Here is a 14,747-nt window from a genome sequence, read left to right on the forward strand (position 1 = left end):
AATTTACGTAAATATAGGTGCGTATAAGAGACAGATATATATATACATGGGTGATGTGTCTTATCAATATAATTCCTTTAAAATGTGTTTTATCAAGTAGATAAGGTTCAAACTTTGGTTCTCCTTTGCAGTTTATAGTTTCTAAGAGATGACTTTGATTTTGCTCTTTCATACCATTCTTTACTTTTCTTTCTTTCCTATATTGGTTTATTCGTTGTCCTGTTATAAGAACAATGGATTTGTCAAGGTTAAAAGATAACTTCCATTTCTCGGAAAAAATCACTTACTGCCTGTGATAGCATAGTGAGGTCTCTCATTTTTACCAACAAGTATTACATCATCTACTCGCAACGTCACATTGGTCACACGGTGTATTGTGATGTTTTTAGGTAGACGGGATAATTATACATGACGTCACCAAAAAATCCACGCCCCCGGCTGAACCCGTTGTATTTATCAATACCCACAAGGTAGGAAAGTAGCGAAATATATAGCTGCGCATGTGCAGTATAACAAACAAAAGCAGATAAAACGCAATAAATTTTGCATTCTACGAGCAGGTTCCACATCTAAATATCGTCATTTACTGATTTTCCCAAGATGTACTACCTTCTGTGTTTAGTGTGTGCTCTGGTTTACCTAACTATCCCGACTGCTACTGGACGTATTGGTAGGTTTTTTTTTTGTTTTTTTTTTTTGAATTTGTTAAAAGAAAAATATATTATAGTATTTAAAATATATATTTCTATATCGAGGCACCCAGTATTACTGTTATTTAAAAATAATGCCCTGATGGATTTTGATCATATGTTTCTCTTAGAACTGATGCTTATTCAATGTATCAATGATATTGAATTTACTCTATACGTATCTTACGTATCTTCAATTACAGTATGCAATCGTAATTCATCATAATATGTTGCTTGCTCTACAAAGGTCTTAATCGACATTTTTAATATCTATAGAGTATCACAGTCGTGTTTTCACGACGCCAGGTGGCGCTCTCTGTTGTCAACAGACGTAGGTTACCGTTCATTACGCCTGAATGACTGCATAGGCTTTCTGGAATAGGCATTTTAAAATCTAATATTTTACCATCAAAATGTACTAAAACACAAAAGCTCGCATTATATTAGTTATCGAACACACACTTAATCATCAATTAAAATTTACAAACAAAAAGTAAGATACAACATCTTAATAATTAAGTTAGAAATTGGGATAAATGGTTTGTTAGTGGCGAAAATGGCGTCGGGTTGAACGCATTTTCCAACGATAGCAACCGAGTAGTATCACGTGGTATCGTGACGTAACACTATAGTACTCTATGTTTTACTTTAATCTTCCTGTCAGAAATCTGTTGTCTTATTGATAGATACTTCCATATCAATGGCTGCAAATATAGTATGTTGCTGACTTTCTTTAGCCAATAATAATAATAATAGCAATAATAATAATAATAATAATAATAATAATAATAATAATAATAATAATAATAGTCTTTTTTTGTGGTTATTACATTGTTTTTGTTACTGATATTCATTATTGTTTCTTTCTAATTATATTTGTTATGATTAGTTATTAAGATTATTAATTTATTTAAAATCCTGTAACATTGACAGGAATATATTTAGACGCACACAAAAAAAGATAAATAAAAATAAAATCTATATCAGATTTAATTCTCTATAATGGAAATGATTAAATGTCGTAATCATTAGCAAATGCTAATTGCACTCGTTTTTCTATTATTTTTTTTTTCACATTAAAATTACGAATCCACGTGTAACTGAAATTTGCCGAATTCCTTGCTGCGATTAATTAATTATAACAAAAATTGTTTACAGGTTTTCGTTAGTGCAGATATTTTTGTTTATATTTTATCCCAAATCAAATGTTGGATTATCATGCAGTTACGGGGAGTATCAAAGATATTTTCTCTTTTTCGCATTTTTAATCTTCTTGATCGGCCGTCTTCCTGTGCTTGGTCGGTCTTATGTTTCTCTCCTGTGGGTGTGGGGAAAATTCTTATTGCCAGTAAATGGTTGCACTGTGGTAGTGGAGCCGCGTTTCTGGTGTATACAGGTTATTACGTGTTGGTCTTTTGCTTTTGCTTTTTTCTTAAAAATAAAGATATAATTATAATAATAATGGATACAACGGACAAATTAGGTAGTAGCTATAGCAACAATATTTGTCTTTCATGTGTTAAAACAAGAGATTTTTTTACCACATCGTTGGAAAAAGAGATGAAAAACATTAACTACTTAAATTATACAGATATCCCTCTATTTAAAGACCCCTCCAATTAAAGATCATTGTTTTTCATTATTCTAATTGAGGACAATTTAAAGAGAAACGTCCCAGGCCAGATATCTCAAAATTGCTCAACTGATCCGAATGAAATTAAAATTACAATAAAACGTTAATAAAATTTGGTTACGATATATGGGTGTGGATTTAGAGTCATTTAAAAATGCTGACGTCCCTGTACCTGTATTTATTATTATTATTATTTTCACTAGTATATTTTATTCACTAGTATTTCATATTATTATTGTTATTATTATTATTATTATTATTATTATTATTATTATTATATTTGATAAGAAATTCTCAAACATACTTACAAAATGGGGTGACTTTAAAGGGGGATTGCTGTGTTCAGGAAATTTTATTTATTGAAGTATTTTTTTTAAAAAATCAAATAATAGCCTTAAACGTATTAAGTTATAAAATATATATATATATTAAGAAACATTTATCAAACGTCTAACTGTTCATGCAATTCGTTGTTGGCCTACTGTTGTTTGTCAAGGGAGAGCATTTTGTACCGCTTTTGCTTTGCTATTTTAAGTATTATCATGATTTGTACTTTTGTATCCTTCTGTGCTTTCCTTCTGGAGGTTTAATTGATCAAATTTGAAATTAAATAACGAGACTTATGCTATTAACATCTAACACATTTTTTTAATAATCTGACTTGTCTTATCGCCCGTATCAAGAAGAAAAGTTTTTTGTGGTATTTTTTTTATATCGTCTTTGGAGTGGTAGCATTATAAAAGTTAAAAAGAATAGAACAATGAATGAAAAGCATTATTTGCACGAGGCAATTCAATAAGCCATTTCACGGTTCTAACTGTGCATGCTCGTAACAAGTTCAATCGACATAAACACCATACCATAGAGCATAATTCAATACAATGCATAAAACAACAATATACAATGATAATAAAAATTAAAAAGTAGTTAATTTAGTAAAATATTTAAAGCTCGGAATAACCCAATAAAATGGTTTATTTCCGTTATTGATCAATAAATAAAACATCATGACTTCGTGGTTCCACATCATTAGTAAAACGGACCATATTATATTGCATAATCTGCAATTTCTTAACAATACGAGCAAAAGTAATCGTAATGACAGTGAAATAATGCAGAGTTATTTGTTTTTAGAATTTACGTAAATATTTTTTTGTAGGTATGTATTAGTTTTGAAATTTGTTGACGAAGTGCTCTTTGTTTAATCAAAGACTATTATTCAATATATCTATTAGCATTCATTCTGAAAAAAAATGTTAGTGTCCTTCCGTTAGTTTGTCCCATGTTTGGGACGCACTCCCTAATTTGCGGAACAATGAATGTAAATAATATAATGTAAATATCGTCTTTACAATTGTTTTGTATTTTAGTGGATTACTGGTCTTGCTGGCTTGTTGATTGGTTGATCGACTGTCCGACCAAACGACTGACTGCTTGCTTGATTTAATGGTCGATAAATTAATTGATAAATTGATCGATCAATAGATTATACTATAATAAATGGCTATAGTGGAATTAACTGTCTCACGCAATTCTAAACAAAGCTTAGGCAATCCCAAGTTTAGGAAGGAAAAAGGAATTTTAATCTATATATGTAAAATACGTTACTATTGAGGTTAGCACCCTTAATCACTCAATAGATAGAGATATTAAGGAAGTCTAGATATGTTATGTGATAAAAAAAAAAAAAAAAACATTTTAAAAAAGAGCGTTGGGAGACATAATGCAGAATCTTTGTAGAACAGCCATTAGCTGTTTTTGATGGCAATGAAAATTACAAATTGGTCCCCACCACCCCTTCTTACTATTAAAAAAGTGCAAAACGTGCGATATATGACACCTGAATGATTAAAATAAAGCTTCTGCATGTTGTCCACTGAAGGGTAATTGCAATAATAACTGTTGATTTTTATGTTTAAAATAATACTTTCTTTCTTTTTTTTCAAAATGTTTCTGTTAACTTGCCTTTCCCCCTGTTTTTCAGAGCAAGCATGTGACCTAGGTTTTGTATGTGTATGATATTTTATCCTTTTTTTAATAAAGTGGTTGAAATGAAAAAAAAAATGATTGAGGTAATTCATGGTTATAATTCGATTCAATTAAAAAAAAACTGATATTGCTTTGTCTACAGTGAACCTTAGTGGAGGGACGTATGCCACACAGAGTTCTGTTTATGGTAATAAAGTAGCAGAAAAAGCAGTTGACGGTAGAAAATCAGGCAATATGAACGATGGGTCCTGCACACACACAGGTAAGTTCTCACACTTGAATCGACATGGGTAAGCCTTTGATCCATGGAGGCTCACTGTACTAGCTCTACAGTTCGTATATTAAATAACAAAAAGGATAATACTAATTGTTAATGTTGATATTATATTTTCAGTCGTGAATGTTTGTGTGTCTCACATTTTCTTTTTTTTGTGTTTTTTTTTTTTTTTTTTTTTTGTGTGTTCTAATTATCACATCAACGGCTGCACTGATATAAATGAAAATAACAGGGAATCTTGGTTTGACCCAATGAGGAAATGATTTTGGTGACGGTCCGGAGTAGGGTGTGGATGTGAGGACCAATTTAATGGATTTAAGAGCAAACACTCTACATCAGATATTTCAAAAACGTGTTAACTTATCTGAACCAAGTAAGAAGTAAGAAATAATTGTGTTGGTGACGATCCAAATTCAGGTTTGAATTTGAGTGTCATTTAAAGTGCTAAGGTCCCAGACCTAAAAATCAATGGATCTAAATGATACTACCCAGAATAGTTTGTCATGTTTCGATGAAGACATTTTTAAATTTTTGTGACCATCCGGAGTAGGGTGTGGGTATGAGAACCATTCAAAGGAAAACGTCCCAGACCAGATATTTCAAAAACTAATCGACAGATAAATATCAGAAATAGAAAGTGTTTGGGCGAGTTACTGTGTGTTTTTGAAGAGCTAAGGAGCGGAGCAAAGTAATGTGGGGTGGTAGTGTGTGTTGAAGTAAATTAGGGAGATTTATTTTATAGAAAGGGCTTTGCTTTGGGCGGAGATATGCTCTCTACTGAGTACTCTTGTTTATTTCTATCATATTAAACGAGGATAACCCTTCCAGCTAAATGGCAAGAGACAGTAAACTGAACAATAGGGGACTTTGACAAACATTAAAATACAATGTCATTAAAACACGGTTTTCTTATGTAAAATTTTAAATATTTACAAGTATAAAGACAATTAAAATTCATTAATTATGAGAAAACTTCATTGAAAAGAAAAATCCACAACAATCAGAACATGCAATTTCAAAATTCAAAATGTCCGAGATAATAAAAAGGACAGGAAAATCAATGATTTTGGATAAGAAGATCTACGAAAGCACAGAAAGTTAGCAACTACGTTGGTTAAACAATAATGAAAAGTAAAAAATGTTAAATGTTAAATTTTTGGACATTTCAGAAAACCAAGCTGTCAACTGGTGGAAGGTTGACCTCGGAAAACACTTCAAAATCAAATATGTTAGGCTATACAATCGACAAGGTAGGTGAACAAAACACCATAATCTATAAGAAATGTTTCTTACGTAGGTCTAATAAGGAGCTAGATTGATCGATGACGGCAAAAATCATAGCGCAGGTTATAGCTACCAAGTTTAGAGGTGTTGCTGGCTTGTCCACAAACACCTCTGCCCCACAATAGTTGGGGCCGAGGTGGCAATTTTTTTTACCACCTGTAGATGCCCGGAAATGGCACTCTAAAAAAAGAAAATCAATTCAATTCTAAACACACCAAAAATTCTGTCTCCTCGGGTCATGTCATTCGCGCGATCGAAAACGTCCTAATCGAAGGGTATGGCGGTTCGCATTATTTTTTTCCATATCGTTAAGGTAGAAATTATAGAGGCCGGTATTTTAGGTCAGTTACGTAAACTGATAAACATATGCATGTTTGACTTCTCCCTCGCAAAAACAGTGTTCGCTGCTTGTAAAATCTAGTACTGATTCTGAAGGATATAAACGTTTAGATGCTCGGACAATTCTATATATAATTTCAATAGTTGTGACGAAACCATAAACATGAATATGCATACTTTGACTTGGCGAAAGGGGTGTTCAGTGGTGTATCGAGCAAGCTCCAGGTTGAAAGCTACGGCGTAGGTCAAAATCTCTAAAATAGGCCTTGGTAGTCATAGACAGTGTGAAAATTAATGGACTTTTGTTATATTATCCCTGCCACAGTTTACTTATATATGATCTTTGAAAGTATAAAAAGCACAGTACCATATAGTATTGAATCTGGCTATTTGAGTGTGGTATATAAAAATTAGTCTATCCATGATGTGGTATGCGTCGTATCAACTGTCCATCTTCAGTAGTACATGATTCGATCTCACGTTCAAGTTCATGTTTCTTTTTATTGTGACGTAAAATACATGGAAAAAAGGTTCAGCATGCATATTGATTTTTTATTTATTCTTAGTATATTTTATTTCAATTACATTCTAATGATATAAAGCGCTTAGAAATGCTCGGAGACAATAATTACGAGTAATTCAGACACAGTTATTAATTACAATGTTTAAAATAAAAGAAAAATTAATGGGGTATAGCTTGTTGCATTCTTTTTTGCATGGCCCATTGGCTGATAAAATTTGAATCAATGAAATCTACACTTCAATCAGTATCCTTCGTTTTAATGAGCTATTCAATTTTTAATTGGGTATTTAAAGGTTTCCTTGATTATGTTGGCAGAGGGTGAGTCTAAAATAAACAGTACGTCATAGTCAGTATATTCAATATCGTCAGTTTTGGTAAAATGGATCATATTATACGGTAATCTGCTTGCTATTAAGCCTATGACTATGCTTCTTATTCATATTGAATGTGAACGAAATGTTCGTGAGAATTATTAAAACTATACATAATTGTCTTAATACCGTGTCGAGCATTTCTAAACGTTAATATTCTTCAGAATCAGTACTACTGGGTTCCTTCGAGGAATGATATTCAACGCTGCAGATTTTACAACCAGTGAATACTGCTTTCGCTAGGGAGAAGTCTAGCATGCATATTCATGTTTATTTGTATTTTATTTATTTATTTATTTGGATATACACCTTCGGATCGATGGCACACGTTTACAGTGAACGGTTCATCTTTATAATCAACAATATAACAAAAGAAGAGAGAAAAAAATCAATTGAACAAATGTAGTCTGTAGTCTGCCTACAGACTAACAAACTAAAAACAAAGACTCAGCACATCAAGTTAATACAATCTGACACCTAATCTACAAAACGTTAGCTTCCATAAAGAACGGTAAAATCAAAAGATTAGTGAGATCCATAAACTCATTTTTATACTTTTAACTCATTTTCCAAAGTATTTTAACCTACCTCTACCGTCCTCCTTCCCTCGTCCACTACCTAATTCCTAATCTGTCATAAAAGAAATTCTGGTAAATTAAATATTTATAACGAGACATACAACAATCTTCAACAAAATACATAAATATATAAATATATAAAGCAGTAATGCAGATCTACCAGTACAGTACTGAAATCGAAAAATAGGAAAGCCCACCCTTAGAGTACTGTAACTTTTTGTAACTTTTATTAGTTGTTTTTAAGTTCTGAGCGCTTCTTCCATGCTCCCTCTAAAATTTCTAACTTAGCTCAATACCTTGTTTTAAAGGATGAGATAAACTACAAAACTTCCCATCTTTTATTCATTTTAGTTGACTATGAGCTGAAATTTCATATAATTTATGTTGTAAACGTAAATACGACCTGGGCCTATAATAAAAATTTTAAATACACTTAGGCCTACTACTGACACAGCGTGCTCCTGCTCATCATTCGACATTATGGTTTATACTTTAGAGCTGCTCGTACTTTAGGGCTGCTCGTAAAACTTCATGTCGAGTCAGCAGCTTATATTATGTGTATATATATATTATATATATATATATATATAATATAATATATAATGATTTTGGCGTAAATGTAAAACCATTATATATAAATAATGAAATACTTTTTATTTATAAATAATGTTTCTGAAACGTTGATTATTTATTAATGATTATTTGGTTTGAAATAATTATTTATATATAAATAACTTTATATGTTAAATAATGAAATATAAATAATTTGACTGAATAATACATTTATACTTATATAATTATAAATAATTATTTGTTTTTAGATTGTTGCAAGGAACGATTAAATGGCGCCAACATTCGTGTTGGCAATAACACCTACGGTTGGCTGACAAATCCACAATGTGGAGGGGTAGTCACCATTGCGGATATCAACAACTCGAATGTTATCAGTCGACAATGCACTCCCGAAATTATTGGTCGATACGTCAGTGTCTCACTCTCTCACGAGTATTTATCGCTTTGCGAAGTTGAAGTGTGGGGTGACGATGGCAATTAGTTATGCTGAAGCAGAAACATATATGTTATTACTTCGCCATGCAAACCTTCAAACAATACTTTGCTATTAGTGTAGTTTAGTTTTGAAAGTAGAAATAAAGCGCTTGATTCCGTGCAACTTTCTGTGGCCTGTTTCCTGATTTCAGCCTCATGATTACCGTACCATACGAACAACACAACAATAACATGATTATCAATTTAATGAACATTTTTTATGCTGTACGTACAAGTCAAGTGATCGAGCATGGGTGCCAGAATAAAAACAAAAACAAAAACAAAAACAAAGTATTGATGATGGAAGAGGGAAATAAGTTGATGGACCTAGCTGAAGAACGTCAAAGCATAAATTATACGCGCATAGCATACTTTATCTTGTTCACTGCTTAGCACTGAAGAGGCTCTTGAGTTTGAAGAGAGCAAGCAACTTTCTTACATTAATGCCACTAATTACACACATCAATTTCTCTTTATTTCGGAGAATTTTCATATCGAAACATATACAAAGCAAATTAGATTGAAATAGAGAAAAAATAATGTATGTATACACCGAGGCATTTGTCTCAGACTTACATAAACTAGCAGATGCAACAAAAACAAAAATAAAATAGGCATGCCTATTTTAAAGCTTTCAATAATAATCATCTTAATGTAATAAATAATTCAATTTTGGTAGCATTTTGGAATTTTCAATAAGATGATTAACAGTGCACTTTATTTTCTTTATCTATGTTCTTCATCTATTCTTTAATACAATCTCGTGCAGATGCTGCGCAAGTTTTGAGGAGAATTGAAGTAATTATTACTTGTAATAATTGTCCTTTCACTACGATTAGCAAGCGCCCTCAATACGGTAGTGACGGCCGCTGACTTGTGTCTAAAATTTAGACAATGTTGTTGTATTTACAGTAAACCAGTACAGTAGTGCTCTCCTTTGGGACACCCCTATTCAGGGGACACCCCTATTTAGGGGACACTTTTCCGTGAAACGAGGGGCCATATATCATTTAACACTACGGCCAAACCGAAATCAATAGCTGATCGGCCTTGGTCGGTCAGTGAAACGGTGTGATGATGTGTGATTCTATTTTTTATCTGTTTTGTCGGTTATTCTGTTTGGTTAGTTTAGGTTATTTCCGGTCAAATTTATTTCCATACTTTTTCACATATATTTTTCAAGCGCCTTGAGACGGTTTCGATCGTGGAAGGCGCTATATAAATATAAAACCATAAACCATAAACCATATTAAGGGGTCACCCCATTTAAAGGAGGGGGACACTTTCTGAGTGTGCCAAAATGGTCAGTAACCCATATTAAGTGGACACTTATTGTTTTTTCATTGTATCACAACAATTAGAGCAGTCTCAAAATAAGAAAAAAATCATTAACCTTTGACACATTTTGAGCAATGAACTAGATTTTTTCTTCGTTTTTCGGGTCTACTTTCAAATAGGATTTTAATCCATACCATAACTTGCAAAGTCAATACTCTATCCATGCTACAGCCATCCAATAGAAAGCTCAATAAAAAAAAAAATATTTGATCATTGTATCATGAAACAATATTGGGAACATTATTGTTGTTTTAATTATTTCTGCTGATTTCATATTATAAATGAATTGTATTTGCATATTGCTATAAATTAGTTAATTAACTAATTATATCAATAAAAATAAAATTGTAAAGAATGTATGTCATCGTTATATGAAAACATGTCATAAACCCCTATATAGGGGACAATTTCACAGAGGTTCCGTTAATAGAATTACCCTATTCAGAAGGTGTCCACTTAATAGGGGTTCTATTTTATTTATGAATATCTCTATCGTTTGTAAATTATGGCCACTTTAATTTGAACAACCCAGATGCTTGAATACAGTGCTTGATATCTAAATTTTATAATTAAAAAAACCGATATAAAATAAAATACAATATATGGAGAACAGGGTCTATTGCTATCTACTCGAGTTACCAGATATTGAGAAATACAAAAATAAAATCCAATTAAATAAAACACATTTTATAAATACACAAGATACAATTTACTTATGTTCATATGACTTCTACGAATGGATACTGTTTGAAGCAAGAAATCAAGGCATTTACCCAGTATCGTTAGTGTTTATATATCGGCGGGAAATTTTCCCTACAACTTACTATTCAATATTTTTTAAAATACTAAGTGAATACGTCAAAATTGGAATAAAATACTGCCTGGTGGATTGCGATTTCAACTTGCTGAATCTGGCCTGAGGATTCACTAATGTACTACTAGCTTATGTATGAGATGCACCGTATTATCAGTTTTTTGTTTTTTGTTTTTTTTTTTAAATAACAGTCTCATGAGATTAATTTGCTGTTCGTAAGTATTTACTAAATAATAAGTAAAAGAGTTTTAATTATATTTAGCTAATTCTTAGTACATTATAGTCCCACAGACCGCGAGACCGTATAAGGATATCTTCATGGTGGAACAGGTGATAACAGGTGATAAAGCTACACTTTATAAACCATTTTATCGGGATTATTTTGAAACAGCGCCACCAACGTCTCACAACTCACTGAGGGGACTTTCGGGGCCTAGCCTGAGCAGCAGCCAATGATAACAAAGCATAGGGCTATTATATCTCTATGGCAGCAGCTGGTTAGTTACAAATGGAGCACCGCGCAGCGGATAGCGCAGCCACCCCTCCGCTATACCAGCCAGTGTGACCACTGCTTGGGTATTTACCCAAGATCTTGGGTATTTTGACTTAGTCTTTGGTTCTTGGGTATTCCGTTCAAATCCTTGGATATTTTATTTTTAATAAGAAAATTAAATATTTTTGTCATAGAGGAAGAATTAAGAAGTAACAAAGTATATGTCAGTCCATTCAAGTAAGCAAAACTCAACTAAGTGCACATAAGATTGTTAATTGACTGTTAATTGCTATAAACATGGGTTCAGAATTGTTTATTTGTGATTTGTTGCCATTGATCTTACCTAATTAATGCATTACATAATAAAACTTGATCTGCTGACAACACTGGCCGACTGAGGGCGGATTTTTCTATCTGTATTATCACCTAATGAATAATAATTTTAATAATTAACACAAACAATTACAACAAAAAATGGTTTATAAATTGAAATAAAAGGGAAACTATACATGCGAAAAAAACTTTTTTTTTTCAAATTTAATGCATTTTCAGGAAGCTTGGGTAATTTTGGGCAATATTTGCTGAATCTTGGGTATTTTCGACCCAGTCATCCGGTATGAATGCTATCTCTCGACTGATGTAACTATACCGCACCGAGTTATTCCTGTCTTAAATACTAACATCCTAGTGAAGCAATCGAAGTAACTGCAGTACTGTGTTGAGTTCAACATTAACTGAAATATCATAAGCCTATTTTATTTTCGTCCACGTTATTACGTCAGAAATGTCGAAAGAAGCCGACAACACACCAGCGGCTACGCGTCAGTCAATCCAGGTGGCGAAGTTAGTTGTAAACGAATTACTAAGCAGTGAGGATTTTAAGAATCTCCTCAGTAGCTACATCAGCGACGCTCTTAAGAGCCCTGCTGTTGAAAAGTTTCTAGAGGATATCATTGCAAGGCAAGTAAACCCTCAAATTGACTCTATAATTAAAAAATGGAATTTTTAGAGACCAGAATCGTAGATCTGGAGTCTAACAAAGAGTCGAGCACTGCAAATAACTTAGAATTTGTTCCCGACGACATTAATAATAAAATGGACGAAATTGATCTTGCGTTAGACGATCTTGAACAGTACAGCAGGCGCAATTGCCTTCGTTTCTTTGGAATTAAAGAAGCAAGTAATGAGAAGGCGGACGACATAATTTTAAAACTGGCTAACGACATAGGCGTTGACTTGACGTTGGATGACATCGAACGCTCACATAGAGTTGGACGAAAGTTCGATAACTCCACCAAGCCAAGACCAATCATTGTAAAATTTTGTTCTTATCGGAAACGCAATGATATTATTAAATCCAGAAGGAGGTTAAAAGGATCTGGAAAATTTATTCATGAAGATCTAACATACAAAAGGCAAATACTAATGAATCAACTACGTCAGAAGACTGCTGTCTTAGCAGTTTGGTCAATTGACGGTCGCATTTTTGCTTCTATCAAGAAGAACGGAAAGGAAATAACACAACGAGTTTTGTCTATCAATGACATTTAATTTCATTCTATACACTTGGACAGTTGATAAGAATACGATTCACGATTATTTAGGCATAAACTTATTAATCTTGCTTGCTTGCTTTGAATCAGTTGTCTGTTTTCGATATAAATATTTTACAACAATGTATCTTTGTTTATGAAGCTACCAATTCTCTTCTCCCAACTAACCTTTGCTCCTTTTTAAAAAACTCAGATTTACATCCTTACAACACCAGAATTCGTGACAACCTTCACCTTGCTCTATAGTGGTTCCAAACTTTTTAATGAACTCCCCCTTGAAATTATATCGGCCCCTTCCAGGAAAATTTTCTCTTTTAAGGTCAAGAAATATCTTTTTTATTTAAATACGCTTAAATCAAATCAAAATCAAGGTTTATTTTTCCAATACCATTATTATAATATTGATAAATTTTTGCCTAATCATTTCTCCAATTCCCCCCTCTGCTTTCTGTTGTATCCGTGTTTTGTATTTGTTTCGTTTATGTATTTTTTCCAAAGGAATATATGCTTTCGTTATTATATGGGTCGCTCGTTACAAGTGCCACTTGATGAATGGTTTTTCCTTTCATCATTTGGCGTATACTTTTTTAGCAGTGCCCTCTTTCACACAAGTCTTCTTTTTTTTTTATGAAATCCGACTGTTCAATATTTACCTTTTGTTATTATATTGTGTGAAGAAATAAATGTTTATTTGAAATTGAAATTGAAATATCAAAATTTGTGAGTGGTCACGCTGATACCAGCAGTAGACAACAGATACGATCTTGCTAATTACTGTATATGTAAACTTTGAAAAAGCTTTTTAAGACTTAAAATTGTTTTTAATATAAAAAGAAAATTCGTGTTTTTTCCGTTTTATAATATTTGTGCTTAATCATTTAGTTTTATCGTTCATTTAATCCATGATGGTAACTAGTAGAGCGAAATGCTAGGCCTCCTGAAAGTCAGCGTTGCCAGCGATAAAATTTAAATTATGCCGTGGCCTTGCTCAATATGCCAGATTGGGCCAAATTATGCCAAATCTACAAAATGTGGCTCTAAACACAGCCACCAACGATTGGAGGCATACTCGCGCTAAATATACACCCATAAAGGTTGAAAAAATCTATATATTTCCCAAGCATAAGATGATTTTGAGGAATTGGGGTCGGTCGGGATTTGTTTTTCTTTTTTTTTTTTTTGTTTGGCTGTCTATAGGCCTATACAACAGGCCTTACAAAAATATAGGCCTATATAATATTTTTTTAATACAATTTAAGGGTATGTGATTACACCACGGTCAGCATCCGCCCAAGACTTTAGCCTATGAATATTTTGGGCTCTGGAGCACTGTCTTTAATTGAACGGTTTGTAATTTTTTACATATGTAATAAAATATAAACTATCTAAAAAAGTCACATCATTGAACCATTCAAGTACTGTATGAGTGCATATTCATTATGACTGTGAAATAAAATATACAGGTACTTTAGTTTTTATAAAAGCTTTTAATCAACAGTGGCGGAACGTTTTTGAAAGGTGGGGGGAGGGCATTTCATAAGGTCGAGTATGCGAGCGAAGCGAGCATCTAGGCTGGGGCCAGGGGGCCGCCCAGGGCCCCTGGTGGGCGAAGCCCCCTGGAAGCTACGGATATTTTACGAAGTTTGGTGAATTTTATAAGTTATTTTACAGGCATCAAGCTACTGTAATATGATTTCATATTTGTTGTAATTTCCAGTGGCGGATCCAGGAATTCGAAATAGAAGGGCCCAGGGAGGGTACTTTCATAGATAGAAGATCTATACTACCTCAGCCCCAACCATGGTAGGAAGAAAATTTG

General features: G+C 32.9%; 2 protein-coding genes across 2 annotated transcripts; both read left to right on the plus strand.

The window, feature by feature from the left end:
* The first annotated feature begins 516 nt into the window (after positions 1–516).
* Positions 517–8,854, plus strand: LOC117122446 (pentraxin fusion protein-like). The gene is made up of 4 exons (XM_033268019.1): positions 517–670; positions 4,454–4,573; positions 5,758–5,838; positions 8,505–8,854. The coding sequence occupies exons 1-4, from the start codon at positions 601–603 to the stop codon at positions 8,735–8,737; spliced, it is 504 nt and encodes a 167-aa protein (XP_033123910.1). The 5' UTR covers positions 517–600; the 3' UTR covers positions 8,738–8,854.
* A 3,517-nt stretch (positions 8,855–12,371) lies between these two features.
* On the plus strand, positions 12,372–12,957 carry LOC117122406. The gene has a single exon (XM_033267959.1). It carries the CDS (start codon positions 12,372–12,374, stop codon positions 12,924–12,926), a length of 555 nt encoding a protein of 184 aa, XP_033123850.1. The 3' UTR covers positions 12,927–12,957.
* The last annotated feature ends 1,790 nt before the right edge of the window (positions 12,958–14,747 follow it).

The sequence above is a fragment of the Anneissia japonica genome, unplaced genomic scaffold (genome assembly GCF_011630105.1).
Source record: "Anneissia japonica isolate Jap-2015-1 unplaced genomic scaffold, ASM1163010v1 scaffold275_len1219475_cov178, whole genome shotgun sequence".
NCBI lineage: Eukaryota > Metazoa > Echinodermata > Crinoidea > Comatulida > Comatulidae > Anneissia > Anneissia japonica.